General features: G+C 43.5%; 2 protein-coding genes across 2 annotated transcripts; both read left to right on the top strand.

Annotated features, from left to right (window-relative positions):
- Positions 1 to 9,695, top strand: LOC308396457 (26S proteasome regulatory subunit 4). Its single transcript, XM_080881772.1, has 11 exons — positions 1 to 44; positions 559 to 612; positions 1,220 to 1,316; positions 1,609 to 1,733; positions 2,224 to 2,409; positions 3,096 to 3,224; positions 3,323 to 3,419; positions 6,123 to 6,312; positions 7,164 to 7,315; positions 7,758 to 7,912; positions 9,369 to 9,695. Exons 1-11 carry the CDS (start codon positions 42 to 44, stop codon positions 9,501 to 9,503), a joined length of 1,323 nt encoding a protein of 440 aa, XP_080737898.1. The 5' UTR covers positions 1 to 41; the 3' UTR covers positions 9,504 to 9,695.
- Positions 9,696 to 13,353: 3,658 nt separating this feature from the next.
- On the top strand, positions 13,354 to 25,804 carry LOC308397373 (calmodulin-1). The gene is made up of 6 exons (XM_080883229.1): positions 13,354 to 13,482; positions 18,159 to 18,189; positions 18,932 to 19,075; positions 22,859 to 22,965; positions 23,853 to 23,988; positions 24,705 to 25,804. Exons 1-6 carry the CDS (start codon positions 13,480 to 13,482, stop codon positions 24,731 to 24,733), a joined length of 450 nt encoding a protein of 149 aa, XP_080739355.1. The 5' UTR covers positions 13,354 to 13,479; the 3' UTR covers positions 24,734 to 25,804.
- Positions 25,805 to 26,379: the final 575 nt, after the last annotated feature.

Below are 26,379 nucleotides of genomic sequence, written 5' to 3'. Positions count from 1 at the left end.
TGTTGCCGTACTGTGACGTCACTCGATAGCGACGAGCAACAATGGTAAGTGAGCAAGCAATTTTCTCTACGGCTCTTAAAATTAAAATATTGAAACCTATTATTTGCTACTTAAACTTTATTCTTCTCATTTTAAACTCCAGTATACGCGCTGCCACGTTCTTTCAGACTATTTTATGTATAACATGTGGAGTAAAAATGGAATTAAACATAAACATCAGTCTGCTAGCGAAAGGAAAGGCTAGCGACATTTGCTTTTTTCCTCGGGTGCCGTTGTCGAAGCTCTCAGCCATCTAAGCCATTCATATTTTCGATCGATGATTTCATCTATTTTTCTAATGTTAGTAATGTTTTAAAAAGCACAACGGGTTCTCTGTTAAAGTTTGTTTTTCCCGTGGTGTAAAATAAAGGGCTAGCACTTTCCAGTTGCCTGTGAGGCGCTAAATATATCGCTGAGCTAACTGGTGATTTTGGCTTACAGATATAATCGTCTGTAAGAGACAAAGTGAACTCGTTCTTTAATTTCTACTGTGTTAACACAAGTGTGTTTTTCTTCTAGGGACAAAGCCAGAGTGGAGGCCACGGTCCAGGAGGAGGCAAGAAGGATGACAAGGTGAGAATGCCAGCTGATTGTTTTGGTAGCAAAGGTTTATCTTTACAGTGACGTCTGAACAAGTACCTCGTACCTTCTTGTCACTATTTTTTATTTCCAATACTGTGCAAAGGTTTTCATGCCACATTTTACTTCTAATGAGCCAGACTTGTTTTTTTAATGTGGCATGGTAATGAACCCAACACAACCAACACAGTAAAAGCATTTGTGGATAGAATATTACGCAATGGAACACCATCAGTCAAGGATTGGCCTCCACAGAGCCTGGACTTAAAATATTATTTAAACTCTGTGGGATAATCTTGAAAGAACAGAAAAAATATGTGCATTTTTCTCCATGACTGTACAACAGACGAGTGCCAAATGAAAGACATGAAACTGAATTCTTACCTCTAAAGTGAGGGGATCTGGTGGCTTCCTTACATAGTGGGTTGCATTTTGCTGGCGTCATGGTTTGAGGAAATGGATTGTATGTATTGGTATGTATTCAAAGGTCCTACATAATAGGCTGATAGGATGTGTTTATGTTGTTACATAAGTAGTTTGAGCTTTGAAACTGTATATAATGTTTCCCACTGTTAATTTGTTCTTTTTCTGCTAAATGAAGGATAAGAAAAAGAAGTATGAGCCTCCAATACCCACCAGAGTTGGCAAGAAAAAGAAGAAGACCAAGGGACCAGATGCTGCAAGCAAACTACCATTGGGTAAAGGAGTGAAAAGCTTTGCACTGGGAACAAAAATCTCTGCTGCCAGCTTGTTTTCCTGTAGATCAGAAAATTGACATTCATAATTACATTTTATTCCATGCTTTTATTCGATATTCTGTGTGAATTCATTGGATGCATCCCTGGACACTTTGTTTTTACTCAAGATATCATGGATAATTGGCAGTTTCTAAAGTTGAAATCTTTTCCTTTGTGTGACATAATATTTGTGGTTGTATCAACTGGGTTATATGCTGTGCATCTTTTTGACGTTCTGCTTGTTTGCTTTCAGTTACACCTCACACTCAGTGCCGCCTGAAGCTGCTGAAGCAGGAACGGATCAAAGACTACCTGCTTATGGAGGAAGAGTTTATCAGGAACCAGGAGCAGATGAAGCCCCTGGAAGAGAAACAGGAGGTCAGCATTTGCACCTCAAATACCACACTTCTTTCTGTGAAGCAGGTCTGGGTGAAATGAAGTTACCAAAAACAAAACAGTAGTGTTGGGGATCTTGTCAAAATTAATTATTAATTTAACTAATTTAATTAATTATGACCTCAGAATTCAAATTCATCATGCAGTACCACCTGAATAGCATCTGACTTCCAATGACTTCCTTTTTCAAAATGACAATGATCCCAAACACATTGCTGTGCAGTAAAAGCATATCTGGGTTAAAAACACACAGTGGAGCTTTAATTATGCTGAGGTCTGGCTTGTTTTTGTAACCCAGATACCTCAGCATAATTAAAGCAGCGTGGGATCATCTTGACAGTATTTGTCAAAAAATAATTTCCCCCAGGGATCAATAAAGTATTCTGATTCTGATTCTGATTTGTACCTGACTTCATTTTGTGCTCCATGTCTGGATCAAATGAAGTTATTCCAGTGCTGTTTGTGTTTACAGGAGGAAAGGTCAAAGGTAGATGACCTGCGGGGGACCCCCATGTCTGTAGGCACTCTGGAAGAAATCATAGATGACAACCATGCCATTGTGTCCACCTCAGTGGGATCAGAGCACTACGTTAGTATCCTGTCCTTTGTGGATAAGGATCTTCTGGAGCCAGGCTGCTCTGTCCTGCTCAACCACAAGGTAATATTAATATTTTCTTATTTAGATTAGATTAGATTAGATTAGATAGAACTTTATTAATCCCTCGGGTGGGTTCCTCTGGGAAATTCGATTTCCAAAAAAGCACAGCACCGACAGAAGTTACAGAGTTACAGAATATTATATATATATATATATATATATATAGATACACACACACACACACACACACACACACACACACACACACACACATATATATATATATATATATATATATATATATATATATATATATATATATATATATATATAATACAGAGACAATATAAATAAAATATACGAAGGGGATAAATAGAATAAATAGGAATAAAAATACAAGTGAATTGCACATTTCAAGTATTGAGTCTATTGCACCGTTGACTATTTACAAAAGGTATTGTACAGTGAGGTGAAGAGGCACTACAGCTTAGTTGTTCCCCCCTCCTTTGTCCTCCTGTTTCCCCTCCCTCTCCCCTCCAGGGGGAGAGGACCAAAGAAGAGAGGACCAGTGAAGACCAAAAAAAAAAGTGTTAATGAACTTCCCAGCAGTGTTTTTGACCCAACTCCACCACCTAACTTAATACTCATTGACCTTGGGTCAGTGAGTATTAATCAATTCCCCAAAACTGAATTTAGCTGACCTCAAAAATTCACACTAGTTGTCTTGTGTTTGTATATTATTGTAGGTTCATGCTGTGATTGGGGTACTGATGGATGACACTGACCCCTTGGTGACGGTGATGAAGGTGGAAAAAGCCCCACAAGAAACCTATGCTGACATCGGAGGACTGGACAATCAGATCCAGGAGATTAAGGTACACTATGACAAGAAGCCAGAAGCCAAACTGACGTCTTATAGTGAAGTGCTTCTTTTTAGAGATTAACTGCATTTTTTTAAACAAATTTCTAACAGGAGTCAGTGGAGCTGCCTCTTACACATCCAGAGTATTATGAAGAGATGGGCATTAAGCCTCCCAAAGGAGTCATCTTATATGGACCACCTGGCACAGGTAAGTCTCTGAACTGTGGGTTTAGGCTCTTAAAATTTTTTTCTCCTGCCAACAAACATTAGTGTCCACACTGATATTAGTCATGCTGTAGGGAAATAATAACCTATGAAATCATTTTAGTGGTTTTGTGTCATCTCTCCATTCATCCTACTTCTTAGAAGTTTTAAGATCCTTTTCAGATCTAACCTTTAAATATTAATACTTTTCTGTAATTTTCAAACTCCACTATAAGGCACTATAATATGATATTCAGTGTGAAAGAAAGAAAAACTCTGCCATCAGTTCTTTTTAATAAAGTGTCCAAAGATCAGTTTCTGCCTTTAAAAAGAAGTGATAGTCCTGTTTACTGTTGTTGTTGTGGTGGTGATTGGTTGTACAGTGAACTCCACCACAAGTGTTTATAATATTTTAATCGCTTAATGTCTGCTCAGAAATCACACGACACTGTTTGAATATCTCATTTTATGAGTTTACATAAAATCTGTTCTTGACTGAAGACGATGTCAGCAGCATGTCCCAGCACAATGACTGGGACATGCATTGTGCTTTGACTTAGCTGTAAATTTCACTGTCGTGTCTGGAGCTCGCTGGTGTTTTTTATGAGGCGCTGCATGTCATTGCCGTTTCACGTAGAAAGATGCTTTGGGCTGCTTTCCTGCCACGAGGGGTCGCCACAGCAGACAGCTCTGCATGTTTGATCTGGGAGAGTTATACGCCAGATGCTCCTCCTGACACCTCCCCAGTGGGGCTTTGTCTCTCCTGCTAGAATTGAACCAGAGATGTTGAAAAACACAAAGCTAGAGCAGGGCGATGTGACCAAAAATATTTATCACGATATACATTTGAAAATTTGCGATAACGATATAATTGACGATATAATTGACACTAGACAAAATACTTTACAACTCCGCAACTTTATTAGTGCAAAAAAAAAAACCCCATCAATGTATTTTCACTTAAACAAGCAGCTGTTTTTTATGTGCATTTAAGTTATATAAAAATGTAACAGTGAAAATGCAAATTCCTCGCTGACAGTTTAACCAAAAAACATTTCCAGTGGAAACTGGCCGACATATCCTCAGCATAACCATGTATAATATGCACAAAACTTAAAAAGAGGTTATACACACACAATACAGTAATATTATGTTGAAGCACAGTACGTATCACTCCGCGAGGCTCCGCCTACAATAGCCGTAATGCTCCGACAATCCATCAAGCGGTGCGGCTTCGTAGCTCAGCAAAGTCGTACTGAAACCTTTAACAGATTTTCGAGCGCCGTGCACATAAAATCGTTTCGAGGTCAGTAAACACAACCAGAGTTCATACATAAGGCGCACGGGATTATAAGGGGCTCTGTCGATTTTCAGAAAAATCAAAGGATTGATTTTAAGTGCGCCGTATTTTCCAAAAACACGGTAATAACGACGGCCCGCTAGCATGCGCTACCAGAAATAGTGCTTTGTTGTGTATCTGACGGACGAAAGCTAAACCAGTTCCACACCAGTGAAGCTGCAGCATTTTTACAAACCAGTTCTGGTTCATCCGTTTCATTTAACGATCTGCTTTCACCGCCATGCTTTTTCCGACGTGTGTGCATGCGCGTTTTACCCATATTCTATCGCGATATTTCATTTTTCTATCATTGCCCAAAATTATACTGGTATTCCCGTGAACGGTATGATATAGCCCAGCCCTACACAAAGCTATGTATTTTGGTACACTTCATATGTTTGGCTATTTATTCTGTAATTTTCAAGGGCGTCCAAACAAACATAGCAACATAGTTTCACAATTTCACTCTAAAAATGGTTGTCTTGAGGGGATTTTGAGAAATATCTTAAACAGAAAAATAATAGTACGGCGACTGCAGAAAGTTGACTTTCTTTCAGTGAAGGTATTTTTGTGTGAAGGCCATCGTGTCTGTGAACTGTGCAGATGATTGAGTTCCTAATTTAGCTGCTCAGTGTTTAATATTTTATCTTCAGAGTTCATAAAATCCTTTTAACTTCTAATAAAACATTTCCAGTAATGTTAAATACATAATGCATGGAAAGCGATAAAGCTAAGTGAGTAATACAAGCGAGTTAGCTGTGATTATGTTATGGAAAGCTGTGTAACTCTTTCCCCTATAAAGATTCCATCTGATGATCTCCCGTCTACCCGTAATGATGGGTTCTGACGCCTCAGTATAAATCAATAAAAACTTTGTTTGAGGACAATTAGAATAGAAAATTTACAAAAAAAAATTTTTCAAGGGTAGCTGCGTCGGCAGAGATCACCCTCACTAACTTCTGATGCAAAGCCAGTCGTTGTGTTCTGTAAGCAGGCCTGAAATATGACACAAACTGCACAAAGCTTAAAGCATTACTTTTAGGAGGCTTCCATAGGGGTAAAGAGTTAAGCCTTCTTAGAAACTGTAGCTGGTGATCTTTCTGTCAGCAGCCACAGGAAATGACATTTGTGTAATGAGCTCTTTGCGACGCCATTTTTACTGGAAATGTCCGCAATTGAATGCAGGCTCATGGTCACAGACGAACTGTTCTTCATGTTGCATTGAAATGAAAGATTAAGGTTCAAGTGAAACAGAGTCCAGTCCTACGCTGGACTCTGTTTCACTTGGATTAAACTATACTCTTTTAGGGAGTTATATAGACGTGTGGCAGGTATGTTTTACGCTTTCCTCTGTTATGCATGTACCAGGTAAGACACTACTTGCCAAGGCTGTAGCCAATCAGACATCAGCCACCTTCCTGCGTGTGGTGGGCTCAGAGCTGATCCAGAAGTATCTGGGAGATGGGCCCAAGCTGGTGCGAGAACTCTTCAGGGTAGCAGAGGAGCACGCCCCTTCAATTGTCTTCATCGATGAGATTGACGCCATCGGCACAAAGAGGTAAAAAGAAGCTCTGAAAGCATCGGCACAGTGATGCTTTACCTGTGCTGCTGAGGAGCTGGAAGGGGACGCCAAGGTGTTGATTAGTATGTGTGATAAATGGCGGCGTTTTTTTTATATACTTTCACAGCACATTAACAGTGCAAGGTGATGTGCTGCTGCAGGGTTTTCGTCATCTCAAGTACAGGATGCTGAGTTTATTAGTTACACTGCACAGTCCTTTCTTACACGTTTTACACTTCATTTCGCCTCTCACCCTGCTGCAGGTTGTAATAGTTCAGGGTGTAGTCTTTGCAATAGGAAATGTGTTTCTGTGACCACAGGCAGCTTGCACAAAGTGGTGGCTGCACAGTGTAGTGCTGCTAGGAAAATATGGCACTACTTGACATTAAAAGCTGCTCAGTTCCCTGATTTGTTTGTAAAAACTTTAAAGGATAAAACAATTCTGAGCAGTGTGTGTCACTGTTCCCATCCTCTGCCCATGTGTCTATTGTAACTGTTTTCTTTTTCTTTGCTTGCTGCATGTGCTGCTCTTGTTGAGCGCTGTGAGATCACTGCAACAAACAGACTTTGTTGTATGAACCTCAGACTGCAGGTTACTAGGCTGCACTATGATTTCGACAGTCAGTGCACCTCCTCCTCCTTTTCTCCTCGATGAAGGTCTACATTTTGTCCAGCACATTCTCCAGTTTTTATCTTGATTAATTCTCAGCCTTCACTTTAAGCTGAATAAAAGGTGCCACACAAATGAAGCCTGTTTGATGGAGGACCATAAGCAAGCCCATGACGGGAGACAATGTAGGGGATGCCTTTGATTTTCACGTGGTGTGTTCACTGCCTGTGTTGTGTAGGTACGACTCTAACTCCGGCGGTGAGAGGGAGATCCAGAGGACCATGCTGGAGCTGCTCAACCAGCTGGACGGCTTCGACTCGCGGGGAGACGTTAAAGTTATCATGGCCACCAACCGGATAGAAACGCTCGATCCAGCTCTCATCAGACCCGGTCAGTACCAGTGTGACTGTCACCGGCCTTCCATCTTTATTCACATCCACAGTACTGTAAACTAGACTGACATTCAGGACATGGCTGCATTTTGTTGAGTCACTGCAGCGCTGCTTTTGGAAGTGACTGTTCATATTTTGTTCTAATCAGCCACGAGCAGTAAAATGTTCTTCCTCAGTGTTTTTCCAGAAAAGACTCAGTGCTGTCTAAGCTTTAGCAAACACTGCTCCAAGTCCTGCTTACGAACAGTGTTGGGAGTGTCATGAGAAAAGTAGCTCCATAAATATCTTCCCTGCATTATTAATGTATGATTGATCACCTGAGTTTGATTAACAAGACGGTTTTTGAGTGAGACTCATTGATCTGCTGAAGACTAACAGACTCGTGGCAGAACAGAGTCACAGTCAGTTTGTGATGTTTTGTTTTCTGTCGTACTCCTCAGGGAGAATCGACCGTAAGATTGAGTTTCCCCTTCCCGATGAGAAGACCAAAAGAAGGATCTTCCAGATCCACACCAGCCGTATGACAGTAGCAGATGATGTCACCCTCGATGACCTCATCCTGGCAAAGGATGACCTGTCGGGAGCAGACATCAAGGTAAGAGAAGACTACAGGCTTTTTTCTCTCTCTTTGGCACTCACACCTTTTTCTTCAGAGTACAAAGAAGCACAAAAAACAATAACTGAAGACAGAAACTGACACATTCTAGCTCAGCACAAGTTTTTCCCTCCCAGTCCTCCAGCTGTGATGGTTTGACCAAGTGAATGCTGTGAGGCTGAACTCGAACTGTATTGAATTTTCTGCTCAATGCAAACTTCAGTTTGCTCATTTTTTCCCTTCCATGCAGACTCTGCCGAACAGGAAATCCATTTTTAATTCACAGGGAAAATAATTTTTCACATTAAAACTATTTTTTTTAAACTTTAAAAATTAGTAAACAAATAAAACTACCATGAAATGACTTGTTCAGTGTTAAGAAATTACCCCACAAAGTTTGCTGTTCACTTCCAAAAGCTGAAACTGTGGCTGTACTTGTAGACCTGACAGTTTTAGCTACCAGTCTATTAACCACTTTACTGCTTTAGCATTAGCTAACACCAAGCTCAAATTGTCTGCCAAAGCATTTAGATGGTTTTTAAATGTTTCACCCCATTAAATTTTTTTGTGCATTTGTGTGAAAAATAGAAATCGATAAAGATGCTCAACCTGAAATCTGAATTGGCGTAGGGATCTCTGCTGGACTGTTTAAAACATGAGTGAAATACGAAGCATGTCCAGCCTCTTTGCATCCTAGCAGAGGAGCTGTGTCCTGCTTTCTTCATTTGCTCCGGCCTCGCTCTGATGCTGCAGCCATCTATTGATTGTGTGAGGGCTTGGCGGCGAGCCAGTTCACACTGTGGCTCAGCAAAACGGGGAATATAATGAGCAGAAAAGGCTGCTTGAAGGAAAGCAAGCGGGGGTTGATTTTCTAAATGATTTTCACATCAACACTTAATTAACTTTATTAAGTTCCCCGTTAAAAAAAGACCTGGCCCAAAGTGTTCGGATCACTCACACAGCTTTGCTGCCCTCGTGTGGAGCGTGGCAGAATGACACATGGAGATTTCTTGGATGACATTTAAATGGAAATGTTTGGGAAGCAAACAATGAGTTTGAATATTAGGGATGTCCTTTCTTTCCTCAGACAAACATTAAACATTAAGGCTCTGTCTGACTCTGACTGACATGACTGTTCATGGTCAGTTTGACATCAAGTCAAGCCACAAACAACCGGCTGTTTATTTATTATAGCTCGTACCGCTTTGTCACATATTTGTATCGAATTCCTTCAAGTAAGCCGTTTTCACGTTCTATTTAGATGTTCGTAGGTTTTGCCTGAGATTATTCAATGAAGCATTTATCCAGGAAGATAAACTTAAGAATCTAAATAACAGCACAAATCAGAGCTGTTATCACAACCAGTCTACGTTATTTTTAGACTGTGTAACGTGCTTGTTTTTCCTCCAGTTTGACTCTTGTTGCTCTCCCTGTGTTTCCTCCTTTCATCTTCCAGGCCATCTGCACAGAAGCAGGCCTCATGGCTTTGCGAGAGCGCCGAATGAAAGTCACCAACGAAGACTTCAAAAAGTCCAAGGAGAACGTTCTGTACAAGAAGCAGGAGGGCACGCCAGAGGGGCTTTACCTCTAACCTTGAAACATTTTTGTTTTCTCTCATCCTCCCCACCCCATCACTATCTATCGCTGTGTGAAAGAGAGGAGGCAGCAGCTGAGTCGCCTCCTCAGAGAGTTTGATATATTTTGTGCATGTCATGTCTGGCTTATCCCGCTCTCCTTTAACCGTTACGTGTTAAAACAATAAATGACAAAATATAATATCTAATCACTGCGTGTTCTCATCACTTTTTCTTTCACTTTGCTGCAGCAGCATCTGCTTCCTTTTCACTTCCTGTAGTCTTCATTGGTTGGCTACAACATTTTGAGATATTCACATGAATTATGAGACTTCTCCCGTTGACCCGAGTGTCATAAATAGTCCTGTTAATACACAAAGTCTTGTTTTGTGTGTTCCCCATACGCAGCACAGCACACTGGCTATTTAGAGATTCTCAGAATGTTTGGGATGAAACGCCCTGATTGTGATGTTTCACTCAGCCGTCACCTCCAGGAGCTGCATAATGTCACTGCACTAATGCCCAACTTTTTAAGTGTTTAGAGAATGCAGAGTGGGTTTTGGTACATGTTTATGTTTGTGCGCACAACCCCCTCCCCTATTTAAATCAGCCTCCAAGTTAAGTAAATCCAGCTAAGCTGCCCTTGCTGCAGTGTGACACACGGAGAGCGGCAGCGTTGATTTAATTCCTCTTGATGTGGAGCCATGTGCAACTCGCTACTCAGCAGAAAGTGGCCCCATGCAGCACGGGCATCAAACCACTCACCGGGCTCCAGTGAGGACCGAGCTGCTGCTGCTGTTCTGCAGCCCCCTCCTCGCAAGCTCTCTCGCCTTATTAAATCAGTCACGCATTTCAACTGCAGCTCATTCAGCAAATGGAAGAATTGAAGGGGGTAAAAAAAGAAAAACATTTAAATCAAGCGCAGCGCGTTTGGGTGTCGGCAGATGGGTGCCGTGTTTTATAATGAGACATTTGCCCTGTCAGCTCAAGGCTGGGGTTGGGTATTAACAGCCCCCGTGAGCGCGTGCACACACACGCACCAATATGAGCTGATGCAGCTGGGTGTCGACACACTTTGATAGTTTCCATTTAATGCGCTCTCCCAAAAAAACAACAAAACCCCTGAAGTTCCCGTGTATTAGAGAAAAAAAAGAACAAAGTGCTGTATCAGAAATGCCTTTAATTGTCTTTGTGTTGGTTGGAATATTTAAATACTTATTTGCCTTGCAAATCTTGTATCAATGTATTTGTATATTTTAAACAGCTCAAAGTCTTTCCTAATGGCTGACTAATCATTCTCTGATACTCTCAGGTAAGCCCCACATATCCCCCGCCCCCCTTAATTTTTTTAAGAACATAAAGGTTTAAGGTGAGAAAAGGGGATCGTAAGGCATACATACAAAACAGCAATATTATGTTTCATATGCCATTTGTGCTGGAAAATAACCAGCAGAGCTCATGCTTTCGCCTCTGATTCTGCAAAGAGCAAACAATTTAAAGAAAAGACACAAATGTGTGAGAGAGAGTCGGAGAGATGCAAAGCAATAGCAGGAAAAATGTATATCTGCTTATGTAATGGCCATTTCTCCCGTTAAACAGGGCGAAACACTGAACAAATTCAGTAAGAGGTCACGATTAGTTCCAGCAGATTAACAAATGAAACGGCTCAACTTGAGTTAGTTACTCGACCTGATGAGAGGGCTGCGAGGAGCCCGGCTGGAACACATAGACGCACTATGCCGGGCTAAAGCTTCCACTAAGATATCTAAGAAGATATTTAAAGGATGATCTGTCTTGGTGACCAGTTCCACTGCTACTCTGTAACTGTAGATATATTAATCATATCTAATTATAAATACAGTCATAATGACTGTTGCATCATATGTTTTTTTTTTTGGGGGGGGGGGTTGTATGGAGAAGAGTCGTAATGTTCAAAGTTCTGCTGTTAAAATAGCTTTGACTGTGATTTAAAACATTTTGGGGCCTTGTATCAGTTTAGTCTCAGGATACCAAAGGTCTTCTCTCTAAGATCAAGGTTGAGAAACAAAGCTGCGACTGATGAAACATTTCAGCAACCCACACGCTGTCATCTCACTGTTAGAAATGGTTTATGAAGGATTCATACCCTTCATACGAGGCATTTTTTGTCCTTATGAAGTGTGTGGCGTCCTCCTGTTACCCGCCTGGCTGCTGTAAACAAGCGTCCAAAATTTCTCCACTTTGTCCGCTGGGTGGTGCTTTGTTGTCGGGCACGCTTCACACTCTGTGGCGGGGGTCTTGGTGGTGTGTGTGCGGACTCTTGTGACAGCACTGCGATGCCGTCTGCTCTGCCAAATTCTGCACCGTCATTCCCACCTGCCCAAGTCACAGTGTTATACCCAGGAGTCAGCCACTGTTATTACTAAGAGTAATAACACAGGACCGCTCATTTTTAAACCCACTCCCCTTTTCTCGTCTGCGACCGAAAACAAGCAGCTAGCAACCCCGCCGTGCTTTACTGTTAATTTCGCGCAGGCCTTCCAAACCTTTGTGGCAGCCAATAGCAAATGTGCGCACTTCCTATATCGAGCCTATTAAATGTTTACCCCTCGCGAATGAAAAGCCGTCGCTTCTCCTCTCGCCCCAGTCAAATTTATTATTATACAAAATAAATAATTGCTTAAACTCCTCAAACAGCGAAAGCGAGGCTCTGAAAGGCGCGTTGTTTTTAAGTTTTATGTATTTGTACTTATTCTGTTTCCATCAAGTGCCACTGCCTGGTGCAATGCAGGTCCCGTGTAGCCAATCGATGGTGCCGACACATGGAGTATAATATTGCAGGTCTGCAGCGGCCAATCAGAAGCGACCTCACACACCGGCACAGCAAATCTCCGGCGTCAACCGGGCTTCCTACACTGGCGGTATCCTTCCGCGACTGCAAACTAGTACCCATATTAGTAAAACATACCTGCCCCTAGAATAATAATAACAATGTAAATCCTGAGCTATAGCTGGTAGCGTCAAAATTTCTTGTAATTTTTACTTTACAACTCGTCATTTTATAAACCCAGTGAAGTTGCCAGACTTCAACTGTTCCGATCTCTTTTTAATTTAAAGACACAGTATGTTTTTTACCACCACATCGTGAGTTTTGAACATTGAATGCTAAACTTGTTACCAATAATAAAATAAACTTTTGGCTAACGCTAATTATCAAACTGTAGGAAAGGTTTTTACAGTGTTTCCAGATAAGTATTAATCACTGGAGTTCGGTCAAACAATTTACTAGTGCATGCTATCCTCTGAAATGTGGCCTCATCTTATTCTTGATAAAGATGAAGGTGTTAATGGTTTGCTTCACACTCCTTCTTTTCTACTTAAAGTTAATTATGGTCTTTATATGCATCTTAATGGCTCCATAAATAGTTGGGCTTAACTTTAATGTGCTGCTTTACTGCTGCTTCATTCAGTTATTGCCTAAAAGCTCCCAAGGGGAACTAACCATGTAAATCTATAAGCAATATTAGTCTGCATTAGTCAGCAAACATCCAAGTGAATAAAAAGTAACATCTAGAAATATTTATTCAGATCATGTTTACTAGCAGGCTCAGAATTTCAACAACATGGGCAGCGGTGTTTGTCTGCATCAAAAAGAAAAACAACAACACAAAACGTAGAATAATGTGTAAAATAACTGCATGTCTGCCACATCCCAAGTTGTGTAGTTTGACACGAGTGCAGGGACGCTCTCTCCATGTACTGCAGGCGTTTTGGCCCCAGTGATTGACGTGTCCACTGCTGGAGGCCCGCGTCGCTGTTGCTGCTGCAACAGCCCTGAATTGAAAATAAGGAAGTGAGTGATCAGTGCTAGTGTGGCGGAGGGATACACGAGGCAATCCCCATTCTAACCACGGCCAATACACTCACTCCTAACCCGCCAGTGGAACTCCATCTAAGGAACGACTACACTCCTAGTCTGCCTCCACAGACCAACAAGCACACAACCCATCCAACATGGTATGTATTGTCATTCATTCCGTTTAGTAGGGAAATGTGTTTTAAACGTAGGGAAAGCCTGCTTATTAGAAGCGCAAACCTACCATACGTGTATGTTAACTGTTTAGTCATTGATTCCTCTTATCAGCTATCCGGTATGCGCGGAGGAGGCGGAAAACGCCCGCCAGGCGCATTTTTTAAGCTAGTGCATGGGGCAATATGAAGTACACTATTATGTGTTTTGTCTGTCCGTTTTAGTGACTTTCTAAATGGAAATACTGTCCACTTCCAAATGGGTTTGCTTTATGCTTCATAACTGCGCAATTCACACAGCATTATTGGCTATTCGGCTATATGGGGTCAAGTAGCCGCTTCACGGCTGCACGGTGCATATCGAATTAATTCTTGGACTAGTTTAACGGTGTAACTAGCAAGCTATTCTGGGTTATTACGGCATAATTCTGGAGCCACGGGTGAGTTAGGGTGCGTTTTTACAATCCGCCTGAGGAGCACACCTTACCGAGAAGCACACCTATCGTTCGGAGAAACGTAGCCGAGCCATAAAGCGCTGTTTCCCCAGCCGGGAGAAGCGTGTTTGAACAGAGAAGCGCGGTAAATTTCGCAACGTGAACGCAGCACTGGTAATTAGAAGGAAAACGAACCGGCTGCGTTTGCTTCTCCCTCCCTCCATTTTTCTTTCTTTCTTTCTTTTTTTTTAGGTTGCACCACCTTGTTGGTCGAGCCGAGCCGTGTCATGATGGGGAACGGTTGTTGTATCTCGTCAGTGTTCCGCAACGGAAACTGACCATATTTATGTAATTGCGAGGTTATGGCTACATTATACGTGTCATCCCGGCCTGTAAACAACCACTAATAGACGCAATTCCACCTTTAATGCATGCAGCCTTTACTGGTGGTTTATCGTAAGCGGGGTTATCTATTTGTGTTATGGTGGCTGATTTGCTTGGCTCTTTGCAAATTTTTCTCGATGTTATGCAAATGTGGTGCCTGTGTGAGTTGTCCAAGAAGCTCTTTGTGGCGCTTGGTCACCGCAAAAAAAAAAAAAGAAAAAAAGGCATCAGCAGCTGGAGAGTTCAGTCGACTTTTTCCAAAACCAGATGTTGCGAATTATGGGAAGTGGCAGGCTTGCACTACAGAATGCAGTAACCTGAATTCTGTGAGGGGGGGGCAACTAACAATTTTCACCAGATCCCTGAAGCCACACACACTCTTGACATCTGCAACCAGCTAACGAGGCAGAGCCTCTCTGCTGGCTGTGAGGAGAAGTTAACAAGTGGAAATGATCTGGATGTGGAAAAGAGGCCTTCGAGCTTAATCCATTGATTATCGGGCTTGATAGCTCATTAATGGCTCAAGGAGGTCAAGAAGCTGTAGACCTCCTCCAGCCCCTTTGCTGCAATCAAATACCCCATATATGGTAACAAGCTGTGATGCAGTTTCATGTTGCAGCGCAGTGCAGTAATTGGAGTGTAAAGGGGAATAGTTGTCCCCTTGCATCAGCCGCTCTGAAAAGTTTAATCCACGGCCGTAAGCCCCCTTGTCTGCATCAATACATGCGCTGAAGTGGAAACAGACTCCCCCGTTGAGGTGGACGTATCGAATATGTAGCGGGACCGGGCTAAGGCCCTATCCTGTTCCTGTTACGCGCTTGCTTGCTGATGCATGTTTAGTAACTCAGTTGACATCCTATCCAGTGCAGTGAATAATTTATACGCTTGCCGACAACACCTAGCCAGGTCCCGTGTTCCCAGTGTGTGGCGGCAATGAAGTACAATGGAGTACCCGGTCACCTGCCACCACCAGCCATATGGTGAACGGGCGCCCCCATTGCAGGATGTTGGGAGCCTGGTGTTGTTTACACCATCCTCACTCCCATTAGACACAGCTCGGCCCTGAGGCCTCGCTGTTCTTTTTCTCTTCTTTTTTTTGTCCAGCCTCAAAGAGAAGAGGTGTTAAATGCGCTGTGGAGCTCAGTGCTACTATAGAACAGGACCGTGTGTGTGTGTGTGTGTGTGTGTGTGTGTGTGTGTCATACCCATCTGTCAGACTGACAGCTGGTTCTGCACCTTTCACTTGGTGAATGCAGAGATGCTAGCTCAGGAATTGTTAGGGCACCTCGGTGACAGATGAGCAGCAGCAGAGAAAAAAAAATGCACATTAAACATTGATAACAGGCTGTTAAAGAAGAAGATGATAGTTGATGGTGTTCTCTTGCGCTATTTTGCATCCCCTATCTAATTAAATCAAGTATGAACATAGGCGAATGCAGTGTTTGTACAAGCCTGATATGGAAGGAAGTGAGAGCTAAAAGCTATTTTACGCTGGCCCAGGGAACTGTCTCCTGCCTCCCGCAGTCCTGTTTGGAGTGCATAGCTAGGGCTGACTGCCCAGGCAACAGTGGGAGTGGTTGACCCACTCGTGCCAGTGAATTATTGCCAGCAGAGCACACCCCATCCCCAAACAAGCCATTTTTAACACCGGAAGCCTGGCAGCAAACATGGCTGTCCATAAGACAGTGAGGATGGTGAATCATTGGGAGTTTCCTCTCAACAGTATGCCACATATGGAGAGAGAAGAAGGGACACACAGAGGAGAAAAGGTCTGAAGGAGGAAATATTGGCAGAGGTACAAGTGCCAGGGAGAGGAGGAAGGACAGGAAGAGATGGGTCAGTAGTGAGCCCAGTGGTGCTGCGGCACCATAAGGCCCCGACAGCTTGGGCCTAAGCCAGGAGAGGTTCCATAGTACTGAGTCACCAGTGCCCACACCCTGTCCGCTTAGAGAGACAGCAAGAGACAGCACAAGCAACACAGCTTGACAAAGAGGGTGACTAAGGGAGGACTGGAAGGTGGAGTCATGAACACAGTGAGAAATTCACACAGGGGTTAATAAGGGACGAAAAATGTAAAGAGGAAGAGAGCAGCAGCAGAACTCAAATACAAAGATGAGACTGAGAATATCGGTCGACCCAAGTGGCACGTCAGCGTCGGGGAGGTTGCTTTTGTCTCTTGACATTTCCTATTCCATCAGATGGAAGTGGAGACAGGAGGAGGGCAGAGGCAGGGAGGAAAAAAGCAGAAAGAAAGAAAGAAACGTGTTCAGAGCAGGTTATTGAGTCAGGTCAGCTAATTGTACGAGTGCTCGCGAGGTTCTTCGTGAACCCCTTGCTGACTGAATCGATCCATCCCCAGCCTGCTGCTACTGCTCAAGCCGTGAGGCTTCTTTCTTTGGTGAAAAGTTAAAGGTCATCTGGCAGCACATTGTGTGGTGATCTGCTAAATCGTATCCAGTCAGAGCAAATGTATGAAGCAAATTTGATTTACTGGTTTAACTGAGAAAAACAAGATACTCTCACTCCCAAATGTGAACTTCACAAGGGTCAAATCGCCATAGCTACGGCGTATAGGTACGACCTGGAGGGCGTGTTTGTCTGTACCCAATGCAAAATTACATGTGCAAACACATAAACACACTGATGGGCTGCAGGAATTCGCTTTGAGGCATAACCGGCTACTCTGACTAATTCACAGGAAACATGGGGGTGGAAAGTATTGGTGTTGAGGAAGAATGCTATTAAAAGGGACTCTGTGTATGTGTGCGCCCTAGCTTACTCTTCCATGTTTGTCTGTGTGTGTTCCTTCCTTGCTGCCAAGCACAATGATGTCAGAGCGTTCTGTTAACAATACTAATAAAAAACCCAAAATCATGTTTTATAAGGCAGAGATTGGAGTGTACCGGTGGGAGTTATCTGCACCAGTAGCTTTGTATTCACACTTTTACAGCTGAAGGTGTTTGTTTGAAATCGCTGGCTCTTTTTACAAACAAGCTTAATAAATCTATGTAAAAGGCCTGGTGGTGGATGCTCGGTTTCAAGCCATTTAAAGTATGTGTGAGTCACTCTGAGCTATTAAGACAGCTCCAGCTGGCACAGCGAGCAGGGCTGGGAGGGCAACCAAGCCGGGCCAACCCGCCAGGCCATTATTCTTGTTACTACGGTTATGGAAAACACGCCGGCACTGATATGTCCTGAAACAACCCCGCCTAAACTTTGACTCCTGGTCTGGAGGCAGCACTTAATCAAATTTATTGCAGTATCTTGTTACCCAGCAGTCCTCCTTGTGAGCACTGCTATGGTGTAGCCTACTTTTATACACGAGGACGTCAGTCTTAGGGAGCCACTCTTCGGCTGGAAATTACATTTCATACATCACCTTCATGTAGTGCTTTTATGTGTTAGCTCTGTGCCAGTCTTACAAATACAACCTTGACGGTATGACGGTAAGCCTCCGCTCTCACTGTGAGCAAAACCTGATTACTAGCTTTTAGCGTCAATTTTATAGCATTACATTTGAGACTTACTGCCATGTAATTGGCAGTTAACTATTATATGAGAGAACAAAACACTATTTTGATAAGAAATATAAGGAAACCCATTTGGAGTATTGTTGTGGGTAGGTTTTGGCAGCCCCAACAGGAGCTCCTAGCTGAAGCCAGCCAACCCCAGAACACTGTGGCCAGTGTTTAGCTGTGTGGTGGTTGCACGGTGGGGATGATGAGGAATGTAATGACAAAACTACTTGGGATTTGCAATCTTTGCCCTGTGACTAAGACTTGTTTGTTTGTGACAATAACAATCCATTCCCCCCCCCCCCCCCCCCCCCCCCCCCCAACCACACAGGCTGACCAGCTAACAGAGGAGCAGATTGCAGGTAAGAACAAGCAGGTTTTCCCTACTTCCCCTTTTCTCTTGGTGCGATGTCCCCTGTGTACTAGTGGATCACTTACATGCTGTAAAGTTCCAGAACTGAGTAAGGAAATGTCTCCCATTAGCTGTTCTGGCAGTTTCCATGTTGCTTATAGGGAACATGAAGTGAAAGAACATTGAAAGATTCGGCACCCGCCCTCCCTCAGCAGATCATTATCATTTCAAAATGAACAGGACATAAGGGGAAGAACTATTTGCAGCAATCATAAGTCAAGGCTGAAACCCGTGCAGCACATAGACGGTTTTAAAGCCAAGCTTAGGAACAGTCTCAATCACTGAGGCACCTTGATATTCTTAATAATAAATGATGGGAAAAAAGTGAAAGCTGCACAGTTTCTTCTCACTCAAAGCCCCTCTGTGGCTAATTAGCTTGTGTTAAGCCTCAAGGCTGATGCTCACTATTGCCTATTTTCAATCTCTGGATGGGTTTTTATGGCCTGTAGTTAAGAAGCCTGCTTGTTCAAAAGATAAAAACAGACACGCTGGCTTTTTCCCACTTCCAGTCTTCTGAGTCTTATAAGACTTCTTTGTGCAGTCAGAGCTCGGCACACGTGTGCATTAGCTTTGCAGGTTAGTTGAGAATCAGTTGACCTTTCTAGACCTGACCGCAGCGTCCCAACACAACCTATTCTCTAACTGCACAGCAACAGCAATCTAACTGGCGCTCTCACCTCCAACCCCCACAGAGTTCAAGGAGGCTTTCTCCTTATTTGACAAGGATGGTGACGGCACCATCACCACCAAAGAGCTCGGCACCGTCATGAGGTCGCTGGGCCAGAACCCCACAGAGGCTGAGCTGCAGGACATGATCAACGAGGTGGATGCTGATGGTCAGTATACTCACGCTTCATTTCTTGGCATTAGACTAACAAAACTGTGTAAAGTTACTCATTACAATTATGATTTGTCAGTTCAGTACATGCCTAGGTGCCATATAAGGCAGTGAAGTTTTCTTGATTGGTTGAAAAAGTACTACCCTAACTTTATGTTGACGATTATCACTTTTATTGAGAACATTTTTTTAACCCCGTCTTTGTGCCATAAGGTGAAGAGTTTGTGTTTGATGTGATAATTGAACAATAACGTTTTCCAAATCCAAAAACAATATAGGCGACTAGAATGAGGGATGCACGTGGATGTTATTTGTGGTACGGTGCGTCCAGGCTACAAAAACAAGACTTACGTTCTAAACCAGGGAGATGGGTTTGAACATTTGGGTTAATATGATCCTTTCCTGTAACGGCCCCACTTTTAATCAACAAAATGACCGGCAGCTGTCATTCCCAACAGAGAAGCAGCAAAAATTACACAACTGCGACTCATTTGCCTAAATACAGTTGGACATAATTTAACTGATTTTCAGGAGTGGGACTTCACCTCCATGCAGACCCCTTCTGGTTCTGTCTATATGTGGACCCCACCCCCACGCTGCACGCTGTTCGTTGTTGTTTTGGTGGCCCACCCACACACCCACCCTCTGTTTTTCAATTCATTCACTTCTTGTCAGTACATGGGGATCTGCATCCAGTCCCCAGACTGCAGCCTCAATTCATGTTCACGCCATCTGCCATTCTGTACTAGAAACACTATCAAACCTAAATGAGGATGTGGTCCCAGCTAGGGAAAAGAGGACTAACTGTTTGGAGATTTGTCTGTTAATTTGATTGGATGGTCTAATGGGGTGGGTGGGACTTTAATTTCTAGTTAACATTTCATTGCGTGACTTTAGCGATAAAACCTCTGTTACAAATGGACGAGGGATTAGTTCGACCATCCATTATGGCCCTTTCTCGAAACACATCAGCGGTGCTGTTGCCCACGTCCCTCCCTTTTCTGCCAACTGTCAACCAACTGTCCAAGCCAACTGTCCGGCCAGCCTTATCTTTAGATGACGTATCCTCTCTGTGTCAGCAGTTTAGTCACCGTGCGTTCAGCTCCATCACAGTTGTCAGTGTCACGCATATGGATGTGCACGAGGAGTGTTCAGTGCTGGTGAGTGCTGTGTGTCGAAGGCTCAGCGTTACCGAGCCCATGTTGAACCACCGTCGGCTGACATAATTCTCTTCTCCTGTGCATCCGTCCCTGCGCTGCAGTGTGAAACAGACATAGTGAGACAGCAAACTGAGTTAGAGGACAGGAATCCAAGTTGTTGGCTAGTAGCTCAAAAGTTGGCCGTCCTTGAGCTGCACAGGATGTTAGCTTTCAGTGGGGCCTTTACCTCAGTGCTGCTCTGTCAGCTTATAGGATTTCGTAAATGGGAGCACATTGATCAGGAGAAATCAATTGCGTCGCAGCTTGGCTGCCCCTTTATTGAAACGTCCTCCCACAACCCTTGATGCCCTCCCCTTCTCTTACACCCAAGAACGAACACACACACACACACACACACACACACACACACACACACACACACACACACACACACACACACACACACACACACTAACATCCCCTTGTTCTGCCTCTGCCTCCCTTGGCTGATGCAATCTAGGTCAGACAGCAGTGAAGCTAGTAATGGAAAATAAAAGTGGTTACATAAGGCCTCTCTGCGCTTTGCACATCCAGTACCCACATCAGCAGCCATGGGATGTCAGCTGGCCCATTGAAAATCAGCTTTATTTACCAAACAAGGAGGCTGGGGTAAAGAATTACAACAAATGGAGACAGGATGGAAGGCTTTAGCTAGAGACGGCACTGTGTCGGTGTGGTATCAGATAGAAATGCTGGTTTTTAATTCGCCACCGCACAGAGTTGAGCACGAAAGCATAACCACACATGCTGTAAAACACCCGGGAGCTATTATATTCCTCAGCCTAAAAGAAGATCACATCATGTTTAAGACAGGATAAAAAACAAGCGTAATTATGAATTAAAATACAAGCTTTAGCTGCAGCACATCACTCGTCATCATTACACAACCCGACCCTTCCTTCCCGGCTCTGGGATGGACGCTGGCTTTATGATGCAGGAAAATCCAATGACCACACACAAGTGTCGAGATGCCTCAGCCTTCTATAGTTTGCGTCAGCACCTCTTATGTGTAATCGCACCATCTCCCACTCGGTTCACTCCTTACATTCTCTCCTCTTCACATCTCCCTCATCTCCAGCTCCCTCTCTGCCACCCACTCACTCCCTCCCTCTCTTTTTTTCTCTCTCTTTATCTTACCACCCTTTTCTCTTCCTCTTCCCATCTGCCTTCCTCCCTATCTTCATCCATCTGCTTCTACCGTTCTTCCTCATTTGCTGTTGCAGCTGGCCTGAGGTGCAGCTGTACAGATATCGCTCAAGGGCTACCTCTCTTGTTATTTTCCCCCTTGGATTGTGGTCCCCCCCCCAATATCCATCTCTCCCAACCCCCCAGTGGCAGCATGTGTTTTCCCTTCGGTGCTGCTTGATGTCTCTGTGTTAGATAACAGGTCCTTAGACTGCTACCGCAGGCCATGAGATCGCCATCTGCCCCATCACATTACGACATTCCTTTTTTGATATACACGTCCATCCTCTTGTTCACTCTTTAGCTCTCCCTCTAAGGCATGCTCTGCCATTGGTTAATCTGCCCACAATCCCACCCCAGGGCTAATCCTCATGGTTACTTTGCCCTTGGTGTCCCTGACCTTCATTTCAATTCCCTCATAAATTTCTGGGTATTTTTTGTCACTTGTTAATGAAAATACATTTCCCATAGTTCTTACTGATTCTTCAGATCTTGTAATAGATCTGGAGATCTGTTACGTCCCCCACCAGCTTTCCCAGCCTCCTTCTTATGGTGTTATTGGTGAGCCACTAAGCTCCCCATAGAGCCTTGCACTGTCAGGAATGTCTGATCCTTTGGTAATCCTGTCTTGACAACACCTACATGGATATTGATCGATTTGCACACACATGCATGTGTCACTAGCATAGCAGCTACCATTAGCACCATCTGGAAAGCCATCGCTGGTTCACGTGTGCCAGATATTGCACTTTTTCTGCAAACAAAATAGTAGATATTTTACAGGGAACAGGAGCAACAAAGATGGATAGGAGGGACGGAGCATCCAGACCTTTTCTCGTTCTCCCTCCAGCCTCAGTTTGTGACTGTGGGGCCACAAGAGATCTTTCGATACATGCAGGCTCCTTGAAGGCAAAGCTGCACAGTACACTAAATGTCTGCATTATGGATGACTGCCCATGGGTCCCCTCACTGCAATCCTGCTGCGTTGCTTATAACATACGCAACATTTTCCAAGGGCTTCCCCTAAGGAAGAAAAGGAAGCACATACATACACAGAGTCACCCTCACACATACCCCCCTCCTCCTCCTCCTCCTCCTCCTCCTCCCAGCCTTCAGTAGATATGTTTAGCACAGCAGTAAAGGTGTATGATAAATTATTTTTGAACTGTTCAGCCTCAAGCTTCACTGTCAAAAACATCTTTGAAGAGCAGACGTGGCCTAAATGCTAATATAAATGTTTCTGTAATACACAGCAGCAGCAGAAGGACATAAATGAGTATTTTTGTGCTTTTCATCAGCTAAATGCTGCGTTGTATTATGTCTACTTATCAGTGTTTGCTTTTACGTAATTGCAGTTTTTTGCTGATTAAACGCGCCCCGTTGATCACCCATTGCAGGTAATGGAACCATTGACTTCCCAGAGTTCCTGACCATGATGGCCAGAAAAATGAAGGACACAGACAGCGAGGAGGAGATCCGCGAGGCTTTCCGGGTATTCGACAAGGTAAATAAGCTTTTAAGAGCATCATTAAGGAATTACAGCACAGCGTCCGTGCTTTCCAAGCTGAAGTTTTGGTTTTGGTGGAACAAGAGGTCGACGGATTGTTAAATAAATGGTAAATGGCCTGTATTTGTATAGCGCTTTACTTGGTCCCTAAGGACCCCAAAGCACTTTACACATAATAACAAATAAGCCCGATAATTCAGAGCAGGGAGAGCTTTTTGTTTTCTTTGCCTTTTTAAGATTAGTTTTAGAGGGGGAAGAAATGCAGCAAATGCTTTGGTAACGCAGGGACTAAATGGCATTTGGATGCATGTGGTATGCGCCTTAACCTCTTGGTTATTAAGTTGCATGATAATGTAAATTTATTACAGCAGGCCAGGCTAATGTTCAATTAAAGCAGAGCTATTCTATTCATTTCCAGCTCAGTGGTTTTTATTTTGGACTCTACTACAGTAGCGTTAGACAATCCACACAATAATCCTTAGTTGTCTCGTTCTTGGCCGTTGTGAAGCCCCTCAGTTTCTCCTCTGTGTGGAACAAGCTGCCTTTCTTCCTCCTTTATGTCAGCCTTCTTCTGATTGGCTGCCCTTCCTAAACAGAGTTTGAACAGCAGGTGGGTCAAACTTTTTTGAGATGACCATATTGGGAATATCCTATTTCTTTGACATGAAGATCCAAGAATTGAAGACGAGCATCTCCCGTTGTAACAGTAGCCTGTATGTGACAGAAAATAGACCTGATGCAAAGAAAAGTCGTCTGTTCGTTTACTTCCTGCTTGCGTAACACCTTCTCCTTACTTACTTACTCCATTTTTACCTGAGCAGTTGTCAGCCTGCAGGGTATTTGTTTTACCGCTTGATGCGATTGTTCCCGTGCTCCGTTTCTAGGACGGAAATGGCTACATTAGCGCCGCAGAGCTGCGTCACGTCATGACGAACCTGGGAGAGAAGCTAACGGACGAGGAGGTGGACGAGATGATCAGAGAAGCAGACATCGACGGAGACGGACAGGTCAACTACGAAGGTAAAAGACTGTGACGAGCGCGAAGGAAAGTGCATGCTAAAATGTCACGCTACACAAATAGCTTTAGTTTCTAGGCCAGGGTGCGAGCTTTTATTAAACAGGGAGAACGGAGCGCTTCATTTGCCAAACTGTATTTCTCTGAGGGCGACCGCAAGACAAGCCAGCCGCACATTATATTAGTTATTAGATGGGGGGTATAGATGGAGCCTGCTGAAACAGAGATAGGAGAAAGCCATCCTCCTGAATTATCATCAGTGCGCCAGGAGCCTTTTCACTCTTTCTCCCTCGTCCTCCCTTCCTCCCACTGTTGGTCCCCTGGCACATTACACGAGAGACTGCGCTCATTTTCTAGAAGGCTGTTGATATATTATGAACAGTCCATAAGTCCTGGCTGCAAAGTGCCCTACTTCTACACTCCGACCGGATACACGAAAACCTCCTTTTATTTGTTCACTCTTGTCAATTTCACCATCACATTTCTCCCCAGCTGTAAGCACAACGCTCGAGCTTTTTAATCAAACGGGTTTAATGAGATGAACACGGAAGCTGTTTGGAAAGGGGACACTAATTAGTATGTGTGTTCTGAACCTGCTCAAGTTGATTAAAAAATTAATAAAGCATTGAACAATTTAGCAGGTGACTGCTCTTACTGGCTGTGCCAAAGCCGCACACCCAATGTCCTCATTGTCTCTTGTCCCCTCTCTCTCTGTTTGCAGAGTTTGTACAGATGATGACTGCAAAGTGAAGCTTGCCTGCCCCGTCCTGCCCCCTCTTAGAAGAAAAACAAACAAAAAAAGGATAAAAAAAAAAAAAATCAAAATGTTTTACTTACCTCTTGGAAAAAATGTTCATTTATTCATACTGTTTCTGTATAGAAAATAATTGAATGTTGAAATAAAATATCCTTCTGTCCACACAGGAAAAATATAAAAACATACAAAAAATATCTGCATGAAAATGGTTAGTGATCCTGTCCCCTCCCCCCCGGAGATCAGTTTAGCATCAGTACTTAACAAGTAAAAATAATAACGACAAACCCTGTAACTCCCTTCAGACTAAAGCAGCAGCATTTGGTGAACTCCTTCCAGTTCCATTTGCTAGTGGTAAAGTCTGGGCTGGCCATCTCTTCTTTCTCTCTGTTTTCTGTTCTTCATGCATGCAGCTTGAGACCGGAGCACTAACCTAACCCTCCGACCCCTCCCTCACCTCCGCCCCTCCTCCGGGCTACCAGAGCGTGCTGATTCCACTATGAGCTGTCCTCTTGTTGGTTTGGTACAGTTTTTTGTATTTGGAGAAGGAACTCTGTACTGTTAAGATGAGAGAATATAACAGGTTCTAACTCAAGCGTTAAAGTGGAACGGGACTTAATGTATGCTAGATAAAAAGTGGAAAAAACAAAACCCCACAATGTACAAAAAACATTTTCAAATGTTTGGCATGTTCTTTTGTTTTTGTTATGTTATTTGGACGGCCATCTTAGTAGTTGTGCGTCCCGCCCTTTGAAAGGAGGGGGGACTTAAAGAGTCTTACGGTGAGCTTTCTCATTTCTTTTTTCTTATCTTTCTTTTTTCTCGCTGAGATGCAGTGTCTGTCCTCTTTTCTTGCAAGAGAGAATCACTGGCCTTCACTTTTCTTCTTCTGTTTCTCGACTCAGACGTGAGCATAGTGAGGGGTGTACTGTGTTCGCAGCGCATGCTGTTAGGAGTGTCGGCACACCGGTCTTTGCAGATGTTCTTCTGAGTTCAGTTTACATTCATTCCAAGTTGTACATGCTAGTCTTTATTTCTTTTTTTCAAATAAAAGACCATGAACTTTATCGTGTCTTATGTCATTTTTCTTATGCTTGATTGTGAAAATGATCTATAAAGACAGCATAATGAGTCTGTATGTTGTTTACCGAGTAGACAAATGTGTCAACAATAAATAATTCTGATCATCCTCTCCATGTGCCGTGTCTTTGGGTGGTGCTGAGAAGGACCGGGTGGTGTGTGATACTCCTTTACATGGCGGTGAGGTTTACGGAGAGCGAGCGCTCGCAGGGGAGGGAGAGGCAGCAGGATGTGTTTGCTTTCCCGCTCAGCCGTGGATATACATACACATCCGTGACGCCTCTTCCCTCTCGAGACCCAGCTGGTTGCTAGGCAACAGGAGCATGCTGTAACTGGGATGTTGGGGGTTTTTGAAAAGGCAAGTGGGAGTTTGAATAAACCCTCCTGCTTTCTGCCAACGACTCCATGTTGGCTTGTCCTAGTAAGGCAAACCGGGCCACAGCTTTTTACACAACACGCACGGACAGAGGCAACGTAACAGGGAGCAAGCTCTGCCATGCCTCAGTGCTACCTAAAGGTCTGAAAGTAAAGCCAGACCTAAACTGTTTTACTATATTTGGAC

Source organism: Rhamphochromis sp. 'chilingali' (assembly GCF_963969265.1).
Source record: "Rhamphochromis sp. 'chilingali' genome assembly, chromosome: 5".
NCBI lineage: Eukaryota > Metazoa > Chordata > Actinopteri > Cichliformes > Cichlidae > Rhamphochromis > Rhamphochromis sp. 'chilingali'.
The sequence above is the reverse complement of the archived record's forward strand: the minus strand, read 5'-3'. Positions and strand labels throughout refer to the sequence as shown.

Coding starts and splice junctions, on each gene's coding strand:
- LOC308397373 (XM_080883229.1), top strand. Junction 18,190..18,931: donor AACAGAGGAGCAGATTGCAG/GTAAGAACAAGC, acceptor CAACCCCCACAG/AGTTCAAGGAGGCTTTCTCC. Junction 19,076..22,858: donor CAACGAGGTGGATGCTGATG/GTCAGTATACTC, acceptor CACCCATTGCAG/GTAATGGAACCATTGACTTC.
- LOC308396457 (XM_080881772.1), top strand. Junction 3,225..3,322: donor ATCAGATCCAGGAGATTAAG/GTACACTATGAC, acceptor AATTTCTAACAG/GAGTCAGTGGAGCTGCCTCT. Junction 7,316..7,757: donor TCCAGCTCTCATCAGACCCG/GTCAGTACCAGT, acceptor CGTACTCCTCAG/GGAGAATCGACCGTAAGATT.